The following is a 20,834-nucleotide window of genomic DNA, read 5'->3' on the forward strand; positions in this document are numbered from 1 at the left end:
ATTTAATGTCCTAAATATTATGGGATTCTTTACATGATTCAAGTAAGGAAAGATTTTATAATCTAAATTTTAGTTGATTCAAAGTCCTAAATATTAGAAAAATATTTTAAATTATAATTTTATTTGATTTGAAATATATTTTTAAAGAATAAAAAAAGGGAAGGATATTTTATGTAAGGAGTTTAGTTTATATATTCTTTTTCACTCAGTATGAATTGATATAACGCTGTAAATATTTCCTAGAAAACTCCAAGGGGTTAAGTAGAACTCGTTCAAATATACCCGGTTCAACTACACACTATATAAACCACGTCGAGCCGTTCAACAACACAAATAGTATTTCACGCTCATAAACTTTCTTAATCAATCGACATAACAGAAAAGAAACAGTTTAGGCGATGTCAAAATCAAGTGAAAATGGAGAGCGTCCGGCGAATTTATCTCACACATTCAAGTACTTGCTCGGTCAGTTATTTTTCTTCTCACTTTATCCTCGTTCAATTTCACATATTTGTTTAGTAATGTGTTTATATTTGTAGCTACTCAATTTTTATCAAGGGGAATACCATTCATATTCAACTCTTGGATCGTTCGACACCTCGCTGAAGAAGATTATGCGGTGATTCTAATTTAATCACTGTTCTATATCGTATCCATATTTTTTGATTTCAATTTTTGTAATTCTCAGTAATTATCATCTTCCCATAGAGTAAGCGATCCAATTAGAAGGTGTTTCTGAATTTAAAAAGACAAATTATTGAGCATCTCTGAGTCGAGCGTCTATCGGAAACAACTCTCTACCCGCACAAGGTAGGGGTAAGGTCTGTGTATACACTGTACTCCTCAGACCCCTCTTGTGGGAATATACTGAGAATGTTGTTGTTGTAAATTATTATGCATTGGAATAAAATGAGCCCAAATAAAGTAGATTGAATATAGAAGATCCCAAGGGTATGACCTAGCGGTCAATAATTATACATATTCAATGAATTTCTTAAGACAAATATAGGGTTTGAACCAAAGCTTTTAGGTTCGGCCGAACCCGTAACTCAAAGGCTAGCTCCGTTCCTGCCATCAATGAAGTGGAGGCACCCTGGTCTTTGGTAGATGATAAATGTTAGGTGATTTCTTCCCATCTGCCTAAGCGTTGGTAGATACTTGTACCGGTGGAAGTAGCAGGTATCCTGTGGAATAGACTAGGTGCACTCAAGCTAGCCTGACACCACCTTTATAAAAAACGAATATAGAGGATTCTTATAAGCGATCCCAACTAGTTCATGATTGAAGGTTTGTCGTTTTTGTTGTTTTCTGTATATGAATATATTTATAATCGCAAATTTGAACCCTGGTCCTTGGAGACTAGAGTTCAAATACCGGCGGACACAAAAAACGCTAGGTGGTTTCTTCCAATACGTCTAAGACTTGGTGGGTAGAGTTATCCGGTACCTGTATTGATGAGTAGTGGGAGGTAGCAGGTACCAAATAGAGTAGTTGAGGTGCGCTAAGCTGGCCCCAACACCACTTTTATTAAAAAAGTTGAATGTAGAAGATTCTTATAAGCGACACCAACTAGTTAGGGATTGAAGTTTTGTTGTTTTTGTTGTTTCCTGTATATATCAATATATTTGTAGGTGCAATTTTGTTAATAAGTTGGTTTGCAGTTGCTTGTTCTCACTAGTTGTACTCTTCTTGGCGGTGAGAATACAACATTTGGAAAGATTACTATAGGTAAAAGTAAGAAAAGGGAAACTGCTATTCATTTCGTGGTATTTCATATTATATTATACTGAATAGAAGTTTGTAAGCCCGAACAGGTGATCAAAGTTGAACAAACGAAAGTATGAATTGGTCGTTGTATTAGAGTTAGTATTTCGGATATATTCTGAAATAGTAGTTGAAGTATGTAATAGTTTGCTGGAGAGGTTCCATAGTAAGTTTATTTAGTTATTGGCGCTAAGCTTATCTCGAACCAATAACATACAAAGTCTCTCTAGAACCTCAAAAACATCAGGAACATGGTAGAGAAAAAGTTCCGGGCAAGGTAGGGGAAAGTTAAGTATGTCCTCGCAGGAGTTTGATAAACTTGTAACTAAATATTCCACTGCATCGATTACTTTCAATGGTTTTACAGAGGGCACTCAGACAATGTTATGGTGAAGTGAAACCTGATAGTTGCTGGTCAATAGTTTAGGAGGACTTGTTGCCTTGCAATGGATGGGGTCAAGATCCTGGCATCTGGTTTTGAGATGGATGAAAGCAACAGAGCATTCTATGGCCGAGACTCTTCCTTCTCTTCTTCTTCCTAAGATTCCACCACACCCATCAAGAGCCAAGCTTCCCGCGTCCAAACCCCAGTAAAGTTCTTCGGCAACCGAGCCCTCACGCGCCGCCAACTCGCCTGTTTTTACGGCGACATCTCAGCCACGCGCCGGCGCGTGTGGCTTTTTTCGGTGACTTTTCAATTTTTTTTCTTCAGACAACCTCTTCTCGAGGCTTTTCCGAGCCTTCCCGTTTCAGTTTCACCAAATTCCAACGACTTTTTCTTTTTCCAACCATTAAACCCCACATTCTGGCGATTGATTCCTTTGTTCAGTACGAGAAAACCTTCCTCCCTTCCTATGTACTGATTTCACCCACTGTGATTACTGTTATTCCAACTATTGAGGCTTTTTCCGGCCAGCTTTTTCGGGACAGCCGCATTTAGAATATAATGGATTGTACAGAGAGAAGCTCTTTCTTCTCTCTAGAATCTAGAAAACTGGAAAATATGTCTTTTATCAAAGCTGTCTCTTGGCCAGCCCTAGAACTTGGGGGAAGATGCTATTGAAAGCTCGACGTAGGGCAGGAGCCGCACTTCTCGCTGTCCGAGGAGCACACTCTCAGGCGCAAGGGTTTCTTGGAATCTAGTCTCATTGGGTCTTTCTCCAAATAGGTTGGTTCTCCAGAGGCTGTTAGGAACTGGGCATCAGAGGCATGGAACGTCAAGGACGGGCTGAAAATATCGCAACTGGGGGACACTCAATATCTCTTTCGTTTTGTTGACAAGTCTCAAGCTTCAGAAATTCTTGTCAGAGGAAACAGGTGGTTCGATGGGAACTTCTTAAATCTAGACAGATGGGTGGAGCATGATGGGTGTCTTGACCCTCGCTTCACTGGCGAAATATTGGTGGTCAACATGGTGGGTCTACCTGTGCATCTTTGGTGTCTTGACCTATTCAAGAAGATAGGGGAAATCTGTGGGATTTTTATTGATGTCACTTGCAGTTTACACGATCTCTCGCGATTGAGGATTGTGGTGAGGAAAGAAGGCAGAATCCCTGTCTCCACTGTGGTGGAAGATGGCTACTTGAGTTCTAGGGTTTGGTTGAGCCCTGAATTTCGCCCTATCTTTATGCCTGTGATAGTGGCGGAAGAAAACAGAAGGTCAAATAGAAGGGAGGGGAGGAGAAATCAGTCTCTGAGGGGAGGGGAGGGCTCACCGGATCACTGGATTAAGCCGGAATCAGACGTTAGATCGAGAAGAGACGGGAGTTTTGAAATTGGGGGAGGAAGACAAAATTTTAACAGGAGGAGAAGACGTATATGGGTTAGTGATGCGGGTTGGAAAGGCAGAATGAGCCGATCCTCTTCTAATTATCATAGGGCCGGGCAAGTTTTCAGCAAGTATAGGCCTGGGCTTCCTCACATGGGCCCAACAACTTTCCCCAATTCCATTAGAATTGATCTTAAGGGCCCCAGATTATTTCAAGCTGCGCATGATAAGACTCCTAAGCATATGGGAACAGTCGTTCCTCCTTCTTCTGGCCATGGTACTTCACACAGTGGCACTCCTTCACCGAGCTCTAGTGACCTGTGCCCCTCTACGATGGCCGCTGCTGCATGGGAAGAACCGGCTAAAGATGGTGCTGTTAATCCACGACCCCCCGCCTCTAATGGACCCAGTTCCATCAACCCTTCACCTGCTCCTGGGCTTAGTTGTGCTAAGGTCACACTTAAAGTTTCTTTTTCGTCTGGGGAGATTGTTGAGCATGCCCCAAATGTTAGTGTCGGACCAGTACTTTCAGTTAATATGCCGCCAAGGGTTTCATGCTCTCTTCCTCCATGCTACCCTACTGATGGTTCTGGACATTCCTATAGCAGCGGGGTGTTAATTTCAGAGGTTGCTGCCCCTCAAGGAAATGGTGAGACCCTTTCGGAGGTTAAAACTCCTAGTGCTAGCAATGCTATGGTCTTGTATTCCTCTGGTAGTAGCAAGGAAAGGGTACATATAGAAGACGCCTGCCCAATTTCGGCACGGATTGGAGGAGGGGATATGTCTTTCTGGATGGAGGATAAACTATTAAACTTTGGGAAGTTTCTAGGTGTTTCTGTTGAAGGGAAGGAAGATAGGGTGTTAGAACTGTTGAGGGAGATTGAGCAACAATCTCTTTACGATGGTGCAGGGAGGGAGGGGAGAGAGTTGGGTAAAGGTGTTAAGCAAAATAACTTAGGGGATGTAGTGGTGTATCAGAGAAGGGGCCGGGTGTGTGACAGGGAGAAAGGGACCTCGGCTAGGGGGGTGGGGAAATGGGGGCTATTGTCGCTTATGGAAGTTAAGATCCTTTCATGGAATGTGAGGGGATGAATGACCCAAACAAAAGGGTCATCATCAAAGTGGGAGTTAGGGAGTGGGGTGCCAACCTAGTTTGTTTTCAGGAGACCAAAATGGAAGTTTTGTCGGATGCGATCGTGAGAAGTGTCTAGGGAGGTAGTTGGGTGAAATATGACTGGATCCCAGCAGCGGGAAGTGCCGGGGGCATTCTACTTATGTGGGATGATAGAAGCTTGGAGGTAAAGGAGATTAGGAAGGGAGTTTTTTCTTTGGCAGCTCTCGTCAAAGATAGAGTGAGTGGGGTGGAGTAGGGATTTGGGGGAGTGTACGGGCCGATAGGGGAAGGGTCCAAGGTGTCTTTCTGGGAGGAACTGGCCAATATTATGGGGGAATGGGACATTCCATGGGTTCTAGGGGGAGACTTTAACACTATTAGATTCCCGGAGGAGAGATTAGGGTGTAGTTTGATTTCGAGGGCCATGGAGGAGTTTTCTGACTTCATCAATGATCACTTTCTCATTGACCTTCCTCTGTCAAGGGAAAGGTTTACTTGGGCCAGGGTGGAGGATTCCAACTCAAGGTCTAGACGTGATAGATTCCTGACATCTCCCTCATGGGATGAGCTGGTGCCGAATGTGCTGCAGATTCCTTTACCTAGGTTGACTTCAGATCATTTGCGTATTTTGCTAGATGGATGCAGAGGGAGGGGGGTGCGTGCTCCCTTCCGATTCGAAAATATGTGGTTGAAAGTGCCAGGGTTCGGTGACAAGGTGAAAGAATGGTGGACAAACTACGGGGTATCAGGGACACCTTTATTCCGTCTTTCGAAGAAACTTAAATTGCTCAAGGGAGATATTATTAGGTGGAATAAGGAGGTTTTTGGGAGGGTAGAGGTTAAAATGAGGAAGCTTATGTATGAATTGGGGGAATTAGAAAGAGGGGAAAGGGCGAGGGAGTTAGATGAATCTGAGAAAGCGAGATTGGGGGAGGTTAAGAGGGAAATAGTCGAGTTAGCAATAGCTCAGGAGACTAGTTGACGGCAAAAATCGAGGGCGCTCTGGTTAAAGGAGGGGGATTTGAATGCCAAGTTTTTTCATAGGGTGGCGGTTGCAAATCGAAGGAGAAACTTCATAGAGTCCTTAGTTGTGGATGGAGTGAGGATTGAGGGAGAGGAGGAGGTAAAAGGGGCGATAGCGGGGTTTTATGAGAACTTATATAAAGAGGAAGTTAGTTGGAGGCCGACTTTGGGGGGAATAGAGTTCAACCATATAGGGGAGGGAGTCAGCGAGTGGCTAGAAAGGGTTTTCGAGGAGGAGAAGGAGGTGCACGAGGCTGTGTCGAGTTGTGCTGGTGATAAGGCCCCCGGGCCTGATGGTTTCTCCTTGGCTTTCTTTCAGCTCTTTTGGGACACCATTAAGGGGGAGTTGATGGAAGCCATTGAATACTTCCATGTGAATGGTGTTTTCGAGAGAATTATCATACTTCCTTTATTACTATTGTGCCTAAGAAAGAAGGTGCATCTTGTATCAGAGACTACAGGCCTATTAGTCTCGTGGGGAGCATTTACAAGATTATTTCTAAAGTGCTTTCCAACAGACTTAATAAGGTTCTTGACATGACTGTTTCGTCCTCCCAGAATGCGTTTGTGGAAGGTAGGCAGATCCTGGATGCTGCTTTGGTGGCAAATGAACTTGTAGACTCCAGAAGGAAAAATAGAGAACCCGGCTTACTATGCAAGTTGGACCTTGAGAAGGCTTTCGACCATGTCAATTGGGAGTTCCTGGACTTCATTATGATGCGGATGGGGTTTGAGGCAAGATGGAGAGGATGGATCAAGTTCTGCATTTCCTCAATCAGATTCTCTGTCCTGGTTAATGGTAGCCCGTGTGGTTTCTTTGGCAGCTCCAGGGGTCTCAGGCAAGGTGACCCCTATCCCCCATGTTATTCATTCTAGTTATGGATGCTCTGAGCAAAATGATGGATCGTGCGGCGGGCAGAGGCTTCTTGAGAGGATTCTCAGCTCCGATTGGGGTGCTCAGTGCCCAAAGAGTCTCACATTTACTTTTTGCGGATGACACACTGGTTTTCTGTGATGCCGATATGGATCAGTTGACCTACCTGAAGCAGGTCCTGCAGTGGTTTCAGTTAGTATCAGGACTCAAAATCAACATCGGCAAGTGTGAGATTTTCCCGGTAGGTGAGGTTGCTAATATTGATGCCTTGTCTAATGTTCTCAAATGCAAGGTGGGCTCCCTTCCCACTATTTACCTGGGCCTCCCATTGGGCGCTTCATATAAGGATACTACGGTTTGGAATCTAGTGATCGAGCAGGTTGAAAAAAGATTAGCAAGCTGGCAGAAACGGTATATGTCAAAAGGAGGTAAGGAAGTGCTTATCAAAAGCACTTTATCGAGTATGCCCACCCATTACTTATCCTTATTGCAAGCACCGGTGAGAATCACAGAAAAACTGGAGCGACTTCAAAGGAACTTTCTTTGGGATGCGGCGGATGGAACTAGAAAGTTTCATCTAGTGAATTGGCAGACAGTCACTTCCCCAAAGTAGTGGGGTGGACTTGGAGTGAAAGACCTTAGGGTATTTAACAGAGCTTTAATGGGGATGTGGCTGTGGAGATTCGGGGTAGAAGAGCATGCTCTATGGAGGGAGGTCATAGTAGAAAAGTACGATTCCATGGGAGGGGGTTGGAGGACCAAGGCAATTACAACACCTTTCTGGTGTGGCATGTGGAGGAGCATCATGAAGAATTGGGAAGCATTCAGTGGCAACATCACTTACAGGGTGGGAGATGGAAGGAGAATCGGCTTTTGGAATCATAGGTGGTGTGGAGAGTATACTCTGAGGGTCTCCTTCCCCCACGTCTTCAGAGTTTCAAACCAGAAGGAACTGATGGTCCAACAGATTCGTAAGGAGCATGAAGGGGGTAGTATGAGACCTCTCATTCAGAAGGAACATACAAGATTGGGAGATTGCGGAACTCCAAGATTTGTTGGCACTGCTATATGGCCAAGACAGGCCCCGACCATCCTGCGACTCTTGGAGATGGGGCTTGCGTGGCGATGGTTTGTTCACCGTAAAGTTCTTTTACCAGAGTAGGTTGGTGAGAAAGGAGACCACTTTTTCATACTCCTCGATCTGGATTCCTAGGGCGCCCACGAAGGTGTGCTTTTTTGCATGGCTAGCGGCGAGAGGAGTGATCTTGACTGCTGAAAATCTCCGAAAGAGAGGAATTACACTTGTTAGTTGGTGCTACATGTGTAAAAGCTCAGGGGAAGAAGTTGATCACCTTTTGTTGCATTGCCCTGTGTCCTCTGCTTTGTGGAGGGCAATCCTGAATCTTTTTGGTGTTCAATGGGTGATGCCAAGCACTGTAAAGGAAATCTTATATAGCTGGGCCGGTTTCCGTAGAAGAAGAAAGCAAAAGGCGTGGAAGTTCGCCCCGTTAGCTCTCATGTGGATAGTATGGGGGGAGAGAAATAGGAGAGCTTTTGAGGAGATTGAGTCTCCTTTTTCACATCTTAAGAATAGTCTTTTATCTTTGATCGCTTTTTGGTGCACTCATTTAGCCCCTACTTGTATAGAAAATTGGGCGTCTTTTGTAGAGAATCATGTTCTGATGTAAATTCTCTACGTTTTGGTATACTTCGTGTATACGGGAGTTCTCTCCCTTTTGATTAATACAATTTACCTTATCAAAAAAAAGTTATCGGCGCTAATGCGTTGATGTTAAATTTGAATTATAAAAGATGGCAACATCTGCTTCTCCACGGAAATACGAAAATAGGGAGAAGTCAACCAAATAAGGTGGATTAAAGAATGAGAAAAATTCTCTTACTTTTTCTTGCCGTAAGCTTTTAGTTGGTTTCCTTTCCTTTTTCTTGGATAAGCTTTTGTGGCTGACTGGTTGTTACTAGACAACACAACATCTGCGTTGACATGTACCATATCGATTCACCATAATTTTCTTTGATGTTTGTGGTGATTTGAGTTCAAGAACATGTTACCAATTAACTCAGATACTTTATTGTACTTTTCAGCCTGACTTCTTGGTTTTATGTACAGGAATTTGTCTAACATCTTTTTTTGTGCATCATGCAGTTGTATGCTGTACAATTTCACTTGTTCATTACTTGTGTGCTTTTTCTTAGTCGAGAGGGCTTCAGGCGAGCATGCATGAGGGCTGACATTTATTGGTACTATTGGATTTTTTTTTCATGCTTCTTTTAGTTTGTTCTTTGCATTTCATTTCAGAACTTCTTTTAGCTTCAATAAATAAAATTATCAAATCAATTCCGTCTCTCTATATTGAAATTAAAGAGTTCAATGCTTATCTCGTGTAATAAGCATATATTTTGCTTCAAGTTGTTATGGTCATAGTCAATAAAATGCTCTTTTCTGTTTTTGTCGGGAAATTATGAAAATCTGTTTTATGTGATCCACATTATACCTAATTATGCTTGTTATTTACCAATTGGAATAGCGGTGAAACTAATCTCCAGATTATAACTTCTTTAAAAAGAAAATACTATATTTGTACTTACACAAGAACCAGGTAGGTGTATTACCAAAGATTTCCATTTAAGTTGCAAAGAGCTCAAAAAGTTTGTAAAATCATCCACTTCCTTTTACATTTTCCTGTCTTCTCCACTAAATTCACCGTTTTTTTCTCAGCATTGACGTAAAAAATGTAAAAGGCCTATCTGGTGAAGGACTTCCACGTCTGTAACAACGTGGATAATCAGTTGAAACTTTCTAGAGGTTCTTGACAAAGACGACATCAAATAGGTGGTTAAGGTTTTGAGTTCTCAGAATAAATATGTGAGACAGGGCTAGAGGATATGACATTTTAGAAAACCAAATGTCAGATGTTTGACCATTCAGATGGCACTCGTAATATAAAGTTCAATTAGCTAACAGACCCCTAAAGTTAAGCAAATAGAGGGTGTAGTCTATCTGGTTTGACATTGTGTAGTGCCAGCGGGATGAGTACATGAAGGTTCTTTTATCTTTTGTTTCTGTCATTCTGTTTCTTCTTTGAGACTTTCGTTAGAAATATATATAAATATACCTACATATATATTGGATCTGCTTTTGAAGTTTGGAAGTCATTGTGTTTAAATTGCAGTGGCGGATCATCAAGGAGAGAAAATGCAGCAAAACTGTTGAAAGTAGCATGGATGACCCTCCCTTTGGGAATAATTGTCACATTTGCGGGATGTCTTTTTGTTATGTGGTGGCAAGAACTAAGTTACTCTAGTCAATATGCACAGGCTATATGGATAAATGGTGAGCTTAAACTTTGATATACAGTCTTTAAGGCATTGTGTTGCGTCCCTATTCTACAAGCTGGTTATCAATATGAGTCAGGAAACCTATGCTTTCTATGGTTAAATGGTTGCATCTGTTTTCGGCTTTTGAACTGTCACTTGTGAGGGTTTGTATGTATGCGCTTCAGAAGTCATGTCGTTGGCTGTTTGTCTTTGGCTTCAATGTGATTTTAACATAATCCTGGCCTGCTTAGAACCGTTTCTTCTACCTACATCTGGTTGGAGGTTTGAGACTTGAATATATCATGTATTGGATTGTCCCTGAAGTTGATTTTGGCGTGACTTTTTGGGGGAAAATTCTCGTCTGACTTTTTTTATTTTTATTGGAAATTTTATTTCCATTGACCAGGTTTTGCATGTATACTGGAGCTACTAGCCGAACCCTTTTACATCTTATCCCAGAATTTACTTCTCCTTAAGTTGCGTCTGATTGTTGAAAGTGCAGCTACCCTTTCACGATGCATAGCTACCTACATCCTCATTGTAAAGCTACCTGGCATGGTAAACAACTATTGATCGTCTTCATTATTTACTCTTTTATAGTTTTCATTTTTTATTTTTATCTTTATTACGGTAAAGTTTAAGTGAGTTTACTGTTAGGTGCTTTCCAGTCATGTTTCTTTATAACATGAAGTACTGCCTTAAATTGTTTATGCAAAAGATGGATCCTATTGTTGCTCGGTGGAATAATATACCTCTTGAGGATTGAATTATATTATGAATAGTAATCATATCGCGTTAATTTATGAAGTTTAGTCCTAAAAAATGGCTTTGATGAAATGCCAATTTGACCATTGAATGTGTGCAGAAACAATGTTTTGCCACCCATCTACATAGTTTGAAGGCTAATGTTTAGTTAATCTAGTTTTTGGTGTAATCTTAAACATATAAGTGATGTAAATTCTCTGATGGACTTTATTAGATGTTGTCATTTCTTAAAAGGACCCTACTTTTGTACTTGGTTGCATCTCCGTGATGCTTCTGGTAATTCCAATTGCTAGAAGGAGCTGCCAGCACAGTAAATATTTGGTGGATTTCAGCAAAGTTATCCATCATGCCTTATTTCACACATTCTTCCTTTGATAATTCAAATTTGAAAGACATGATTCCATTTACTTATTTAATTTTTGGTCCACCATTTCTGGTAGGTGAATGAGTTTTTATCTTCTGTAGTTCCTAATTTGATGATCTTTCAATAAAATCTGCGTAATTTTTTCCATGTCCTAGGTCTATATGCTTGCATGAGTTACTTGCAGGGATGCCTGAACTTAATTTGGTTTAGTTGTGGTGACAAATTTTGAAAATCAAAATTTCAAATCTTCAGGAGAAAGCATAATACCCATATTTAAGATTAGGATTTCTTACTTTCAGGAGAAAGCAATTGTATTTGCCTTGTCACAAGTCGCATTTGGAGCGTGTGTGTTCTTTGGCTACTGGGGCTACTTTCTTTTTTTTCACATGTATAGCAGTTCTGAGCTCTTCCCTTTTGGGTAAGAATTCTAATGTTTACTCATCCTCTTTTGTTCGCATGCATGTTATACGCTTCATATTTTCTTTTGATAAGTGATATGTAAAGTAAGGCACAAGCGGGTGCTTATAGCAGATTTACAGACAAAGCACAAAAACATCTAGAGAGAGAGAGAGAGAGAGAGGGAGGCGGGAGAGAGAGAAAGATGGAGAGAGACAGGTGGTAGTAGATGCACATAATGCATCTGTATTGGTCCTAAAGAAAAAAAGTCATCTTTTTATGAGAATGGAGCTTTTTCCTTCTTTTGAAAGTGGGGGTGGCTGGGGCGTGAAGAAATACAAAGGAATGAGTGGAAGCCTGCTCTGGTTTGGTTCTATCAATTGTTTAACTTTGTTCACAAAATCTCTCTGCACTCCTCTCTTATATTGACAGTCATTTTCTTCTTGTCATTGGAATTTATTTTATTTGACAGTCAACACCCTATTAGTGTAGGAAATGGAGGCATTGATGAGCAACTTTCGAAAATGTGTATGTTGTTTACCTTTCAATCTTGCCGCAAGTTGCTTCTTCAAGAAGGAGAAAAGATGGTTCTTGTGTGGTTGGACACACCATATAACCAAGCAGTATATGGGCTTGTAGACAAACTAGGTATGCTTTAGCTAACTATTATTGCCTTCTACTTACGGCCTTTCTTAACAAAGCAGCATATTGCTTAAACAGGTCATATATTTTACCGGATACAAACATATAAATTGATTTTTCAGGCAGCTTAGTGGTTAGGCTGGTATTTCTCCCATTTGAAGAAAGTTCATATGCTACATTTGCAAGGTCTGCATCAGGTTTATTCGCCTTCCTCTTAGGACTCTTGTTGGTTATAGGACTTCATTTAATCATTTTATTTTTTCAATTCATATGTTTTTCTAAATCTTGCTTAGTTGTTGTCATGGTGACTAATGCTAATTTGATTTCACAAGGGGGAGGGGAAGTGCAAGGAGAGGGAAATTCATCAAGTTACTTCCTTAGTTGCACTATTGTTCATATATTCTGACACACAATTATTAGGAGAGTAAAAGATATAAGAATTCCTCCTTTTCTGTCTAGATTTGGGAGGTTAGATGGCCCATTTTTGCTTGCTTACCAAACAGGGAAATGACAAATAATCATCCTTCTACATACCTCTTTTCGCCCTACAGATCCTGTTCTTAACATGATTTATTGATTGGCTCGTATGGAAGTTTTTCATGCCTTATTGAAAGACAAGACGCAGATACAATGGTGGTTCCTCAAGTGATGCATGCCTATTAAGAAATACTTCTGAACCAAAGGTTTACTGGTTTTTACTAGTTGTCGGCATGTTTTACATTTCTGGTTTGACTTTTCAGGATTTTGCACAGAAGCTAAGAAATAGATAAATGAGCTTATCTTTTTCTTTAACCATAACAACCTACATGAACTATTGCTTTTGACTATTTTCTGATGCTACTTGGTGTATTTATTTCTTTTAACCGAATTTTGCTTGGTTTATTACTTCCATGAACTAGGTTTATTGGTAACATGAAGGTACTGTGCACTTGTCAGACTTAACCTCTTCCAGGATCTCAATCTGTAGGCCTTTGATCTTAATCTTTTCAAAAAAACTGGTATTTGAAGAAAAAGTATCTTCGATAGCAAAAGGCAAAAGGCCATCTTATTTTTCCTAAAAAGCTTCTTTGACTTGATGACAGAAATTGATACTGTATTCTCCAAGAATTCTGGTTTAGTGCACCAAAACCCAATGAGTAGCTATATTTCAGCCATGGCTTACAGCTTCATCTCCAAACTTGCTACCATTTACTTAACCTTGTCTCTGATATTACATTATTGGGGTTTGTCGCCACCACAAAGCTGTAAACCAAAATTTTAACTTTATGCTAATGACTTTCTTCTGTCATTCAATTTGAAGTGGCAATTTGATACCTCAGCTGTTTCACTGTTTTGACAGGTAAAGACACGCAGAAGCAAAAGAAATTGGGAAAAAGTTTGACTGAGGCTTTGAAACTTGTTTTACTAATAGGTAACTATGACATCTTACATAATTGAACTTGCTTCAACATTACTTTGATCTTCTCTTTTTCATTTTTATTTATTTATTTATTTGCATCTGTTTTGGAAATCATTGTAGCTATAAAGCTGGACTCGTCGTTACCTACATTTACTTATCCTACTGGCTCATAATCAACATTTTCTAGTAGTTTTACCCAAGTCTCAATTTTCCCTGACCGTTGTCTTAGCAAACATTGGCAAGACTTCCCTAATCCAGTTTTACAAAATTATCGACGTCAGTGTACAAATGATGTCAAGCCTTTTTGGAAATGATTCTACTGGTAAACATTCTGGGTGCTAATCATCGACCTTCTGACAACTTATACGGTATGTCTGATGCACATGCATAGGAAGCGATGTATTTTCTTACAGGAATTCAACCTAGTCTTTCGAATATGAGTATTGCTTCAAAATAAGAGTAAGGATCCTCTCTGTCCTTGTTAATTACTCTTTATACAGTCCTGTATAATATGGCAGAAAAATGCGAGACATTTCTCCCTTTCGCATCATATGGGTTATCTGGAATGAGAAATACGAGATGTTTGAAGGACAAGCTATAGAGTAAAGCATTGTTATTTTAAGCATATTCTAGGCAAACAGAAAGATTTAAATTGCTTAGACACTTTTATGAATTTTTTGGGAGCTCTAAAGATGAAATCTTTTGTAAAGTTAAATGTAGCACCTTGTTGGTGCCATTATGGTAATGTGAAGAAAGAACTCTTTCTGTGTTACCCCCCCCAAAAAAAACTCTCCTCAACTCTCTATGGATCCAAACTCAATCTATGCCAGTCTTTGTTGCAGAAGTGACATTTTTTGTAATGGACTACTAAATCTTGAAGCTAATAAAAACCTGAACTAAAAATATCTTCTTTTGGGCACACGACTAGTGTGGCGACAAATTCACAATCTACCTAAGGAAAAAAAAAAGTACATGAAAGCCTCAAAAGATGGAGGCCGATGTACAAGACTCAGCATTTAAGACTTAACTAAGACTATAAAATGTGTGGAAGACTTGCTACCTGGCTGCCACTGAAATAGACAGCTTCCAAAATATGATACGTTCTCTAGGCTTGCTTTTGCTGGGGCATTTGCTTGGTTAATCAGCATCATTACCATATGCTTCAAACTAATTGTTTCTCTTTTTGATAAATATGCCTCAAACAATAAATTGACACACATTATGCTTCACTTGCTGCTTGTATTTATTACACTGAAAAACTTGGTAAATTTTTATTTCATTTTGGCTCTTAGGTTTTTCAGAATGAATTAGACTCTAAATAGCTTATCTTCATTTTCAAAACTGCTTTTCTTGTAGGTTTGGTTGTCATGGCCTTTGGCCCTAGCTATTCCTACTCTTTCGTCAGATTGCTGTATGGTCGCAAGTGGAGTGATGGAGAAGCTTCAACAGCTCTACGATACTATTTCCTCTATGTAATTCTGTTGGCTATGAATGGTAAGGTCATGTTTGGTTTTCATAATAGAAATCGATTATAATATCTTAAATAAGTGATTATTGAATTTTTTTTATCACTGTTATATAATAACTAAAACCAATTAGAGTTAATGAAACAAATTTGATAGGATTACTGATGAATAAGATAAATGATCCCAAATAAACTGTTTCGCTCCATATTTTATTTGAGTAACGCTAAGTGAGCAGAAAAAGAAGTTCCGTGCTGAAAGGTTTCTGTAATACTGAAATTTGAGGGACCCCCTCAGCAACTGTCAAGTATTTTGGAAGGTCCAGAACGAATCCTATTCCTATCCTTCCTTTTCATTAATTATTTTGGGTGCTTAGGATTCAATTTGATTAGCTACCTTGAGATTTACTATAGGTTTTCTAGTTCAGAAAAATGCTTCTGATCATGAATATTGTGGGCTTTTGACTGCTTCTCAACTCTGTAGATTTTTATATTTGGGCAGCCCATATGTATTGGTGCTTCTGTGATTCCTTTGTATTTTTAACCGGGCCACAGCACATGAACTGGAGCTGATTTACTTCCATACACTCAAATGTGATACTTGGCACCTATTCAACCTATAGCACTCAGTAAAGAAGGCTGGAGAATGTCGAAAACTCTGGAAAACAAACTAGTTTTAGCAACGGGATTATCTTATGAAGTTGGCACGAGATGAGTTTAAATGGAGTAACATGATAAGTGAGTTAATATAACCGATCCCAACTTTTTGGGACTGAGGCGTAATTGTAGTAGGATTATCTTATGAAGCAAGAAGCAGTGTATGATGATAATTAAGAAGGTTCGGTGAAACTTCAAATTTAGTAAATAATGATGTGGGGACATAGCTGTATATATATGGGATAAAAGGTTGTGAAGATTGGAACTCCCAACCTAAGTTGCTCCGACACGGCAGTTTAGGTGCCGCACCCGTGTCGACACGACACTAGTATGGGTGTGGGATCCGTACCGAATCTGGTCAAACAATTTGGGTACTTTGACCCTGACGGATGGAAAAATTCCTGACAGATACAATTTGATTCCGGAACTAGAACCAAAACTAGGGTAAATTTGAAGAAAATAGCATATCTCATCCAGGAAATCAATCCTTTACTTATCTACAACTTGAGAATAAAAAAGGAATTCACACTTTACAAGCTATACGCAAGTATTCCACAAAATTTCTCGAATTAAAGATATTTTTATTTTTTTGAATTATTTTTAGCCGGATTCCCGCACCCGTACTTAGAATTTACATCTCGAAGGATCCGACCTCTAGATCCGCACCCTTGTCGGACACCCACACCCGTGTCCGAGCAACTTAGCTCCCAACTTTGGACTTCTATTTTAATGTGTTTGAGTTTGTAAATAACTGTACTGCCGCAGCCTCCACGGCAAAAGTTTCTTAGATAAGAGTACTGTTCATGTTTGAAACTTCTGTGAGGGATGCAGTTTTTGAGCTTTCTGATAAATTTTGGCAAAGCACAGCTGAAGCTCTTAACTGGAATCTGGCCATATTTATCCACCAGTCATTTATTGTTGAAGCGCTACAACCTTGATGCGTGCTTTTGAAATTGGTGACTTTTGTCTGACTTTTTTGGCAGAGGAGAAACTATTGGCAAGTTTCTCGTCTTATTAAATTGTGTGAAAGTTTAAACTGTTAGAGAGTGTACACTTTTATTTACTTAATTATGTCTTAGCACGCCTTCTCACGTGCTAGCCTGATAATTTTTATTGGACAAGCATGTGAATATTTATTAATGGATGGTGGTGCAGCTTGAACTCAGTGATACCATGTGAAATTGTGTGAATCACCTCATCTTAAAGCTTATAATGTTAGAGAGGGGACATTTTGATTTATTTAGTTATTTCTTAACATGTTCAAATGCCATTTGATGGACACCTTTCTTAAATGGTGTGTGGAGCATTCGAGAACTTTGTTACCAGCACTGCCTTTATGAATTGTTATTATTGGAGGTTTTAGCTCATTTTTTCGTACAAATTAGATTTTTTTAATTTTATTATTTATGAAGCTGTTTATTCCCTTGACTTTTGCCTGATAAGGCTACTTATTGCTTTTACATAACTGATAGAAAGCTTATATATTCGTTTTCAAGTAGCTGAGATCTACAATGAAGTATGTTCCCTTCTCGTTTTGCAACCTGCATTATTAATTGCAATAATTGTACCACTGATTTGCTATGTATTTGCTTTCGGCTTGTGAAGACGATATGTTGAATTTGCCCTGGCCTATTAAAGTTTTCTTTAGCTTTACCACCCTTAAGGTTTACAGATACTATTCTGAAATTGTCGAGTTTTTCTTCGTCTTTGGTGCAGGAACATCTGAAGCATTTTTGCATGCAGTCGCAAACGAGATTCAACTCAAGCGCTCAAATGATTCCTTGCTTGTGTTTTCACTGATTTACGTGGTGTTAAATGTTTCTCTTATACGTTCAGCTGGTGCAATTGGGTTGATTTTAGCAAATTCTTTGAGTATCCTTTCCTGATGCATTAAAGTGTTAGATTTCTTCTTTTCCTGAAATTCTGACAGTGGTTGCCTTTTTTTTTTTGGGAAAATTGTTGATCAGTGTTTCGCACTGCAGATCTTGATTCAAAAATAAGGCAAGGTCTTACAGTTTGGTGGCGGGTTCTGATTAGGTTGTCGAGGATAGTGAATATCATGTTTGTAACGCTAGTTCCTTGACTTGTTGAAAGATATGGCTTTAAGGATCACTTACTCAGCAATATTCATCAGGAACTATTTCCAGGTATTTGCTAAGCATGTGAAATTATTTTGCTTTACATCATCAAAACCAAGAAATTATCTGATGCTTGAGGATTTTAAATATTTAAGTATTTCAGAAGTCAAAAATTTCCTTGGATGCAGACGAAAACGATGATCTATTCTTTGGATTTTTTTTCTCAGGGTTCGTCCTCATTTTCCTTTCGTAGCTGCCTTCCCTCTGGTTGGACATTTCTGCTTCTTTCTGGAGTAGTCACTCTAATTTCAGAAAAGATATTTTTGGATCGGGATGACTTCTGGAAGACATTCAGCGTTCACTTCATAGTGGGCGTCACCAATTTCATGCTAGCAGCCTTTATCATGTAAGTTTGTAGGGAACTTACGAAAATGACCTTTGCAGCGCTAACATTTTGTTGTCCAATGCACTCTGTGAACTAGAAGTGTAGTAAACTAGGCTCAAATACAGAAAATCAAAACTTAAATGCTCCAATTTGGAAGTCCTGTAACTAAATTGTATTCTGAAAAGCATGACGTGTATATTTCTGAATCTTATCTATCTTAATCTTCAGCTATCGTCGCGAGAGGAGCTTTATCAACAATATCATACGTTTCCGGGAGCATGCTGACTGAAGAAGAAAATCACACTGCAGTAAGGATTTATTTTCCCCCATCTTTAATACTCACAATTCTTTTGTCTTTTATTTTGATGTTGACGTTCACCTAGCATGATGTCTCTCAATGCCAGGTCAAGCAAGAACCTTAGTCATCAGTTATTTTATGGAGAGAAGATGGCATTTAGCTCTTTGATGCATATTGGCAATTCTTTGTTGCATTTAAAGTGAAAGTCATAGTTTACTAGGTATGACAGAACTCTGGTTTGATGTTTTCATGAACTGGTTCCTGTTCCTTCTATTTTGGCCGTAATATTAGCTTAATGCTGCAAGCAGGTGTTTTCACTTTGTCGGGTTTCCACATCAAATCCAAGTGGTTTTGGCATCTCAGAATTGTAATTGTTGAAATCAATTATCTGAATTTTCCAATCGTAAAAGAATGCGTACTTTCAGATAATGTTCGATGAAGGGTGAGAAATTAACTTATTAAGAGACCACATCTTTTTACCTATTAAAAGACAACAAAATTATTAGCTGTTTATAGAGACCACTGATTAATTTGTTTGGTTTACAATGTTCTTTTTCTGCTTATTTTCGATTTCCAGAGGTGGGTTGTCTTATTCTGGTCTTTGCTTTGGATTTCACTTTTTTTGCAAGAATATCCTAGATCAACCAGGATCAAGAACAGATGATAATATAAAGTGATAAATCGTTGTGTTCCCAAGTACATGATACATTGACAGCGTAGTGATTTCCACATATTAATTTCCCGTATTTTATAAATTGGTCGATTATCTTATGCAGTTCTTTTTGTTTCATCTTTCTCCTGCATTTGACACTCATGTCACCTAAGTGATGCAAGGGGCAAAAGGTATCACTCTTTCACTGCTTTCGCCTTTATTCCTTTCTTTCAAACATTATTTGATTGAATTGGAGAACTGATGCAGTGCAGTGGCAGTAAGAATGGTGTCGTTACTATATTGTGCATCTGTAGCAGTATTGCCCTATCTTTTCATTGGTTTCCTTTTCCCTTTTTTACAAGGTAAAATTATGCAGTATTATTAGTGTGGCATCTAATATGTATACCGTGGTTTTTTGGGTAGAAATAAATTTATTCAGGAGCTTTACTATAACATGACCTTAGAAGCCTTCTGTTCAGCATTAATAGAGGGATTCATATAGTCATCTTATCAATTCTGTTGTCCAGTGCTCGGATGCTCGGATTGCCTCCAACTGCAGTAAAACTTATAAAATCTTTGTTCCTAGTTTGGTTCCTCTTAAAGGATAAAATCTCATTCCTGCTTTTTGCAACTCATAAGTGATCCTCATATAGAAATCAAGTTTAACCAAATAGATAAGAGATGTATACATAGGTCTTCAGCAGAGTGATAGTCTAAGCCATGGAAAATAAGTTATCATAGAGGACTATCATGGTTGTATGCGTTGTCTTCCAATGTCTATATAAGTGACTAGTAATGTAAAGAGTTTGGTAGTTATAAGCAATGAAAACTTGGGCAAAAAAGGTAGCCAAAGTGGGGAAATGAAACCTATGATGATTAAGTAGAGTAGGTCTTAAACAGGTATTCTTAACAAGAAGGAAGAAAAGGTAGACAAAAATTCAAACATTCTTAAGCAAGATGATTATCTTGTTTGTTTTTTGCTTGAAAGGTTGAACCCTTTTTTAGTACACCCCTCCCTTTGCTTCAAATTGCAGAAATTAGATATATAGATACCAAAGGTGTAAATGTGTCTTAGGTTGTCTAAATCGGTTTTTGGAGATTATGCATTATTTGGGGGTTGGGGAAGCAGAAGGCTGACCAACCAATGTAAACTTCACTAAACATAGTCGGTTCCAAATTCAGATAAAGGGTGAGAATTGCAGTTATGGCTAGCATAAATTGTCTAATTATAAAATAAAAAAATCTCTAAATTCTGAATAGATCATACAGAAGATTATATTAACAACAACTAATTTTGGATATACCTATATTTGATTGAAAGAAGAGAAAACTGAAAGGTGGAGAGTAGCAAAAGTTGAAAAGATGGGAAGTTTCTTATGAGCCTTGTCAACAATAAGTGCAATGGCCCCAGGTTTGTATCATTGTTTCATTGGTTTAAGCCATACAAAGATAACTCTGTTCACTCAAGTGTCGATACAAAATAGGGCGTGCGCGAATTTTGGAACATCTTTTGTGTTCGCCATATATGTTGAGTTTTAACTATTGTTCACTATATTTTCGGATAGTTAAACTAAGTTTCTTTAATTGTTTATTGTTTATTGATTTTACTTAAGCTGAAATTATTAGTCCTAACTTGATTAAACTAAGTTATTGCTTGATGCTACTTTGTTTCATCTTTCCTGCGCCGAGGGTCTATTGGAAACATGCTCTCTATCTTCTCAGGGTAGGGGTAAGGTCTGCGTACACACTACCCGCCCCAGACTCCACTTGTGGAATCCGACGGGATTTTATGTTGTTGTTTTAGGGGTTTGGGATACAGTACAGTTTCCTAAACTATTGCATGCTAAACTAGGAAAA

At 39.1% G+C, this 20,834-nt stretch overlaps 1 protein-coding gene across 5 annotated transcripts; it reads left to right on the forward strand.

Moving 5' to 3' along the window:
- Positions 1 to 307: 307 nt before the first annotated feature.
- LOC104087475 (uncharacterized) lies at positions 308 to 19,096 on the forward strand. 5 transcript variants are annotated; one of them, XR_011415929.1, is made up of 16 exons: positions 308 to 465; positions 540 to 619; positions 8,708 to 8,802; positions 9,735 to 9,895; positions 10,286 to 10,437; positions 11,308 to 11,426; positions 11,892 to 12,052; positions 12,169 to 12,243; positions 13,386 to 13,457; positions 14,802 to 14,939; positions 17,281 to 17,436; positions 17,659 to 17,711; positions 17,870 to 18,048; positions 18,256 to 18,335; positions 18,411 to 18,545; positions 18,634 to 19,096. XR_011415929.1 is itself a non-coding variant. In XM_070202004.1 (15 exons), exons 1-14 carry the CDS (start codon positions 399 to 401, stop codon positions 18,314 to 18,316), a joined length of 1,569 nt encoding a protein of 522 aa, XP_070058105.1. In that variant the 5' UTR covers positions 308 to 398; the 3' UTR covers positions 18,317 to 18,335; positions 18,432 to 18,734. The 5 variants fall into 5 exon arrangements, 1 of the variants encoding a protein (XP_070058105.1); XR_011415928.1 differs by having other exon boundaries at positions 18,432 to 18,545; XM_070202004.1 differs by having other exon boundaries at positions 18,432 to 18,734.
- The last annotated feature ends 1,738 nt before the right edge of the window (positions 19,097 to 20,834 follow it).

This window comes from Nicotiana tomentosiformis, chromosome 5 (assembly GCF_000390325.3).
Source record: "Nicotiana tomentosiformis chromosome 5, ASM39032v3, whole genome shotgun sequence".
In the NCBI taxonomy this organism is placed as follows: Eukaryota; Viridiplantae; Streptophyta; class Magnoliopsida; order Solanales; family Solanaceae; genus Nicotiana; species Nicotiana tomentosiformis.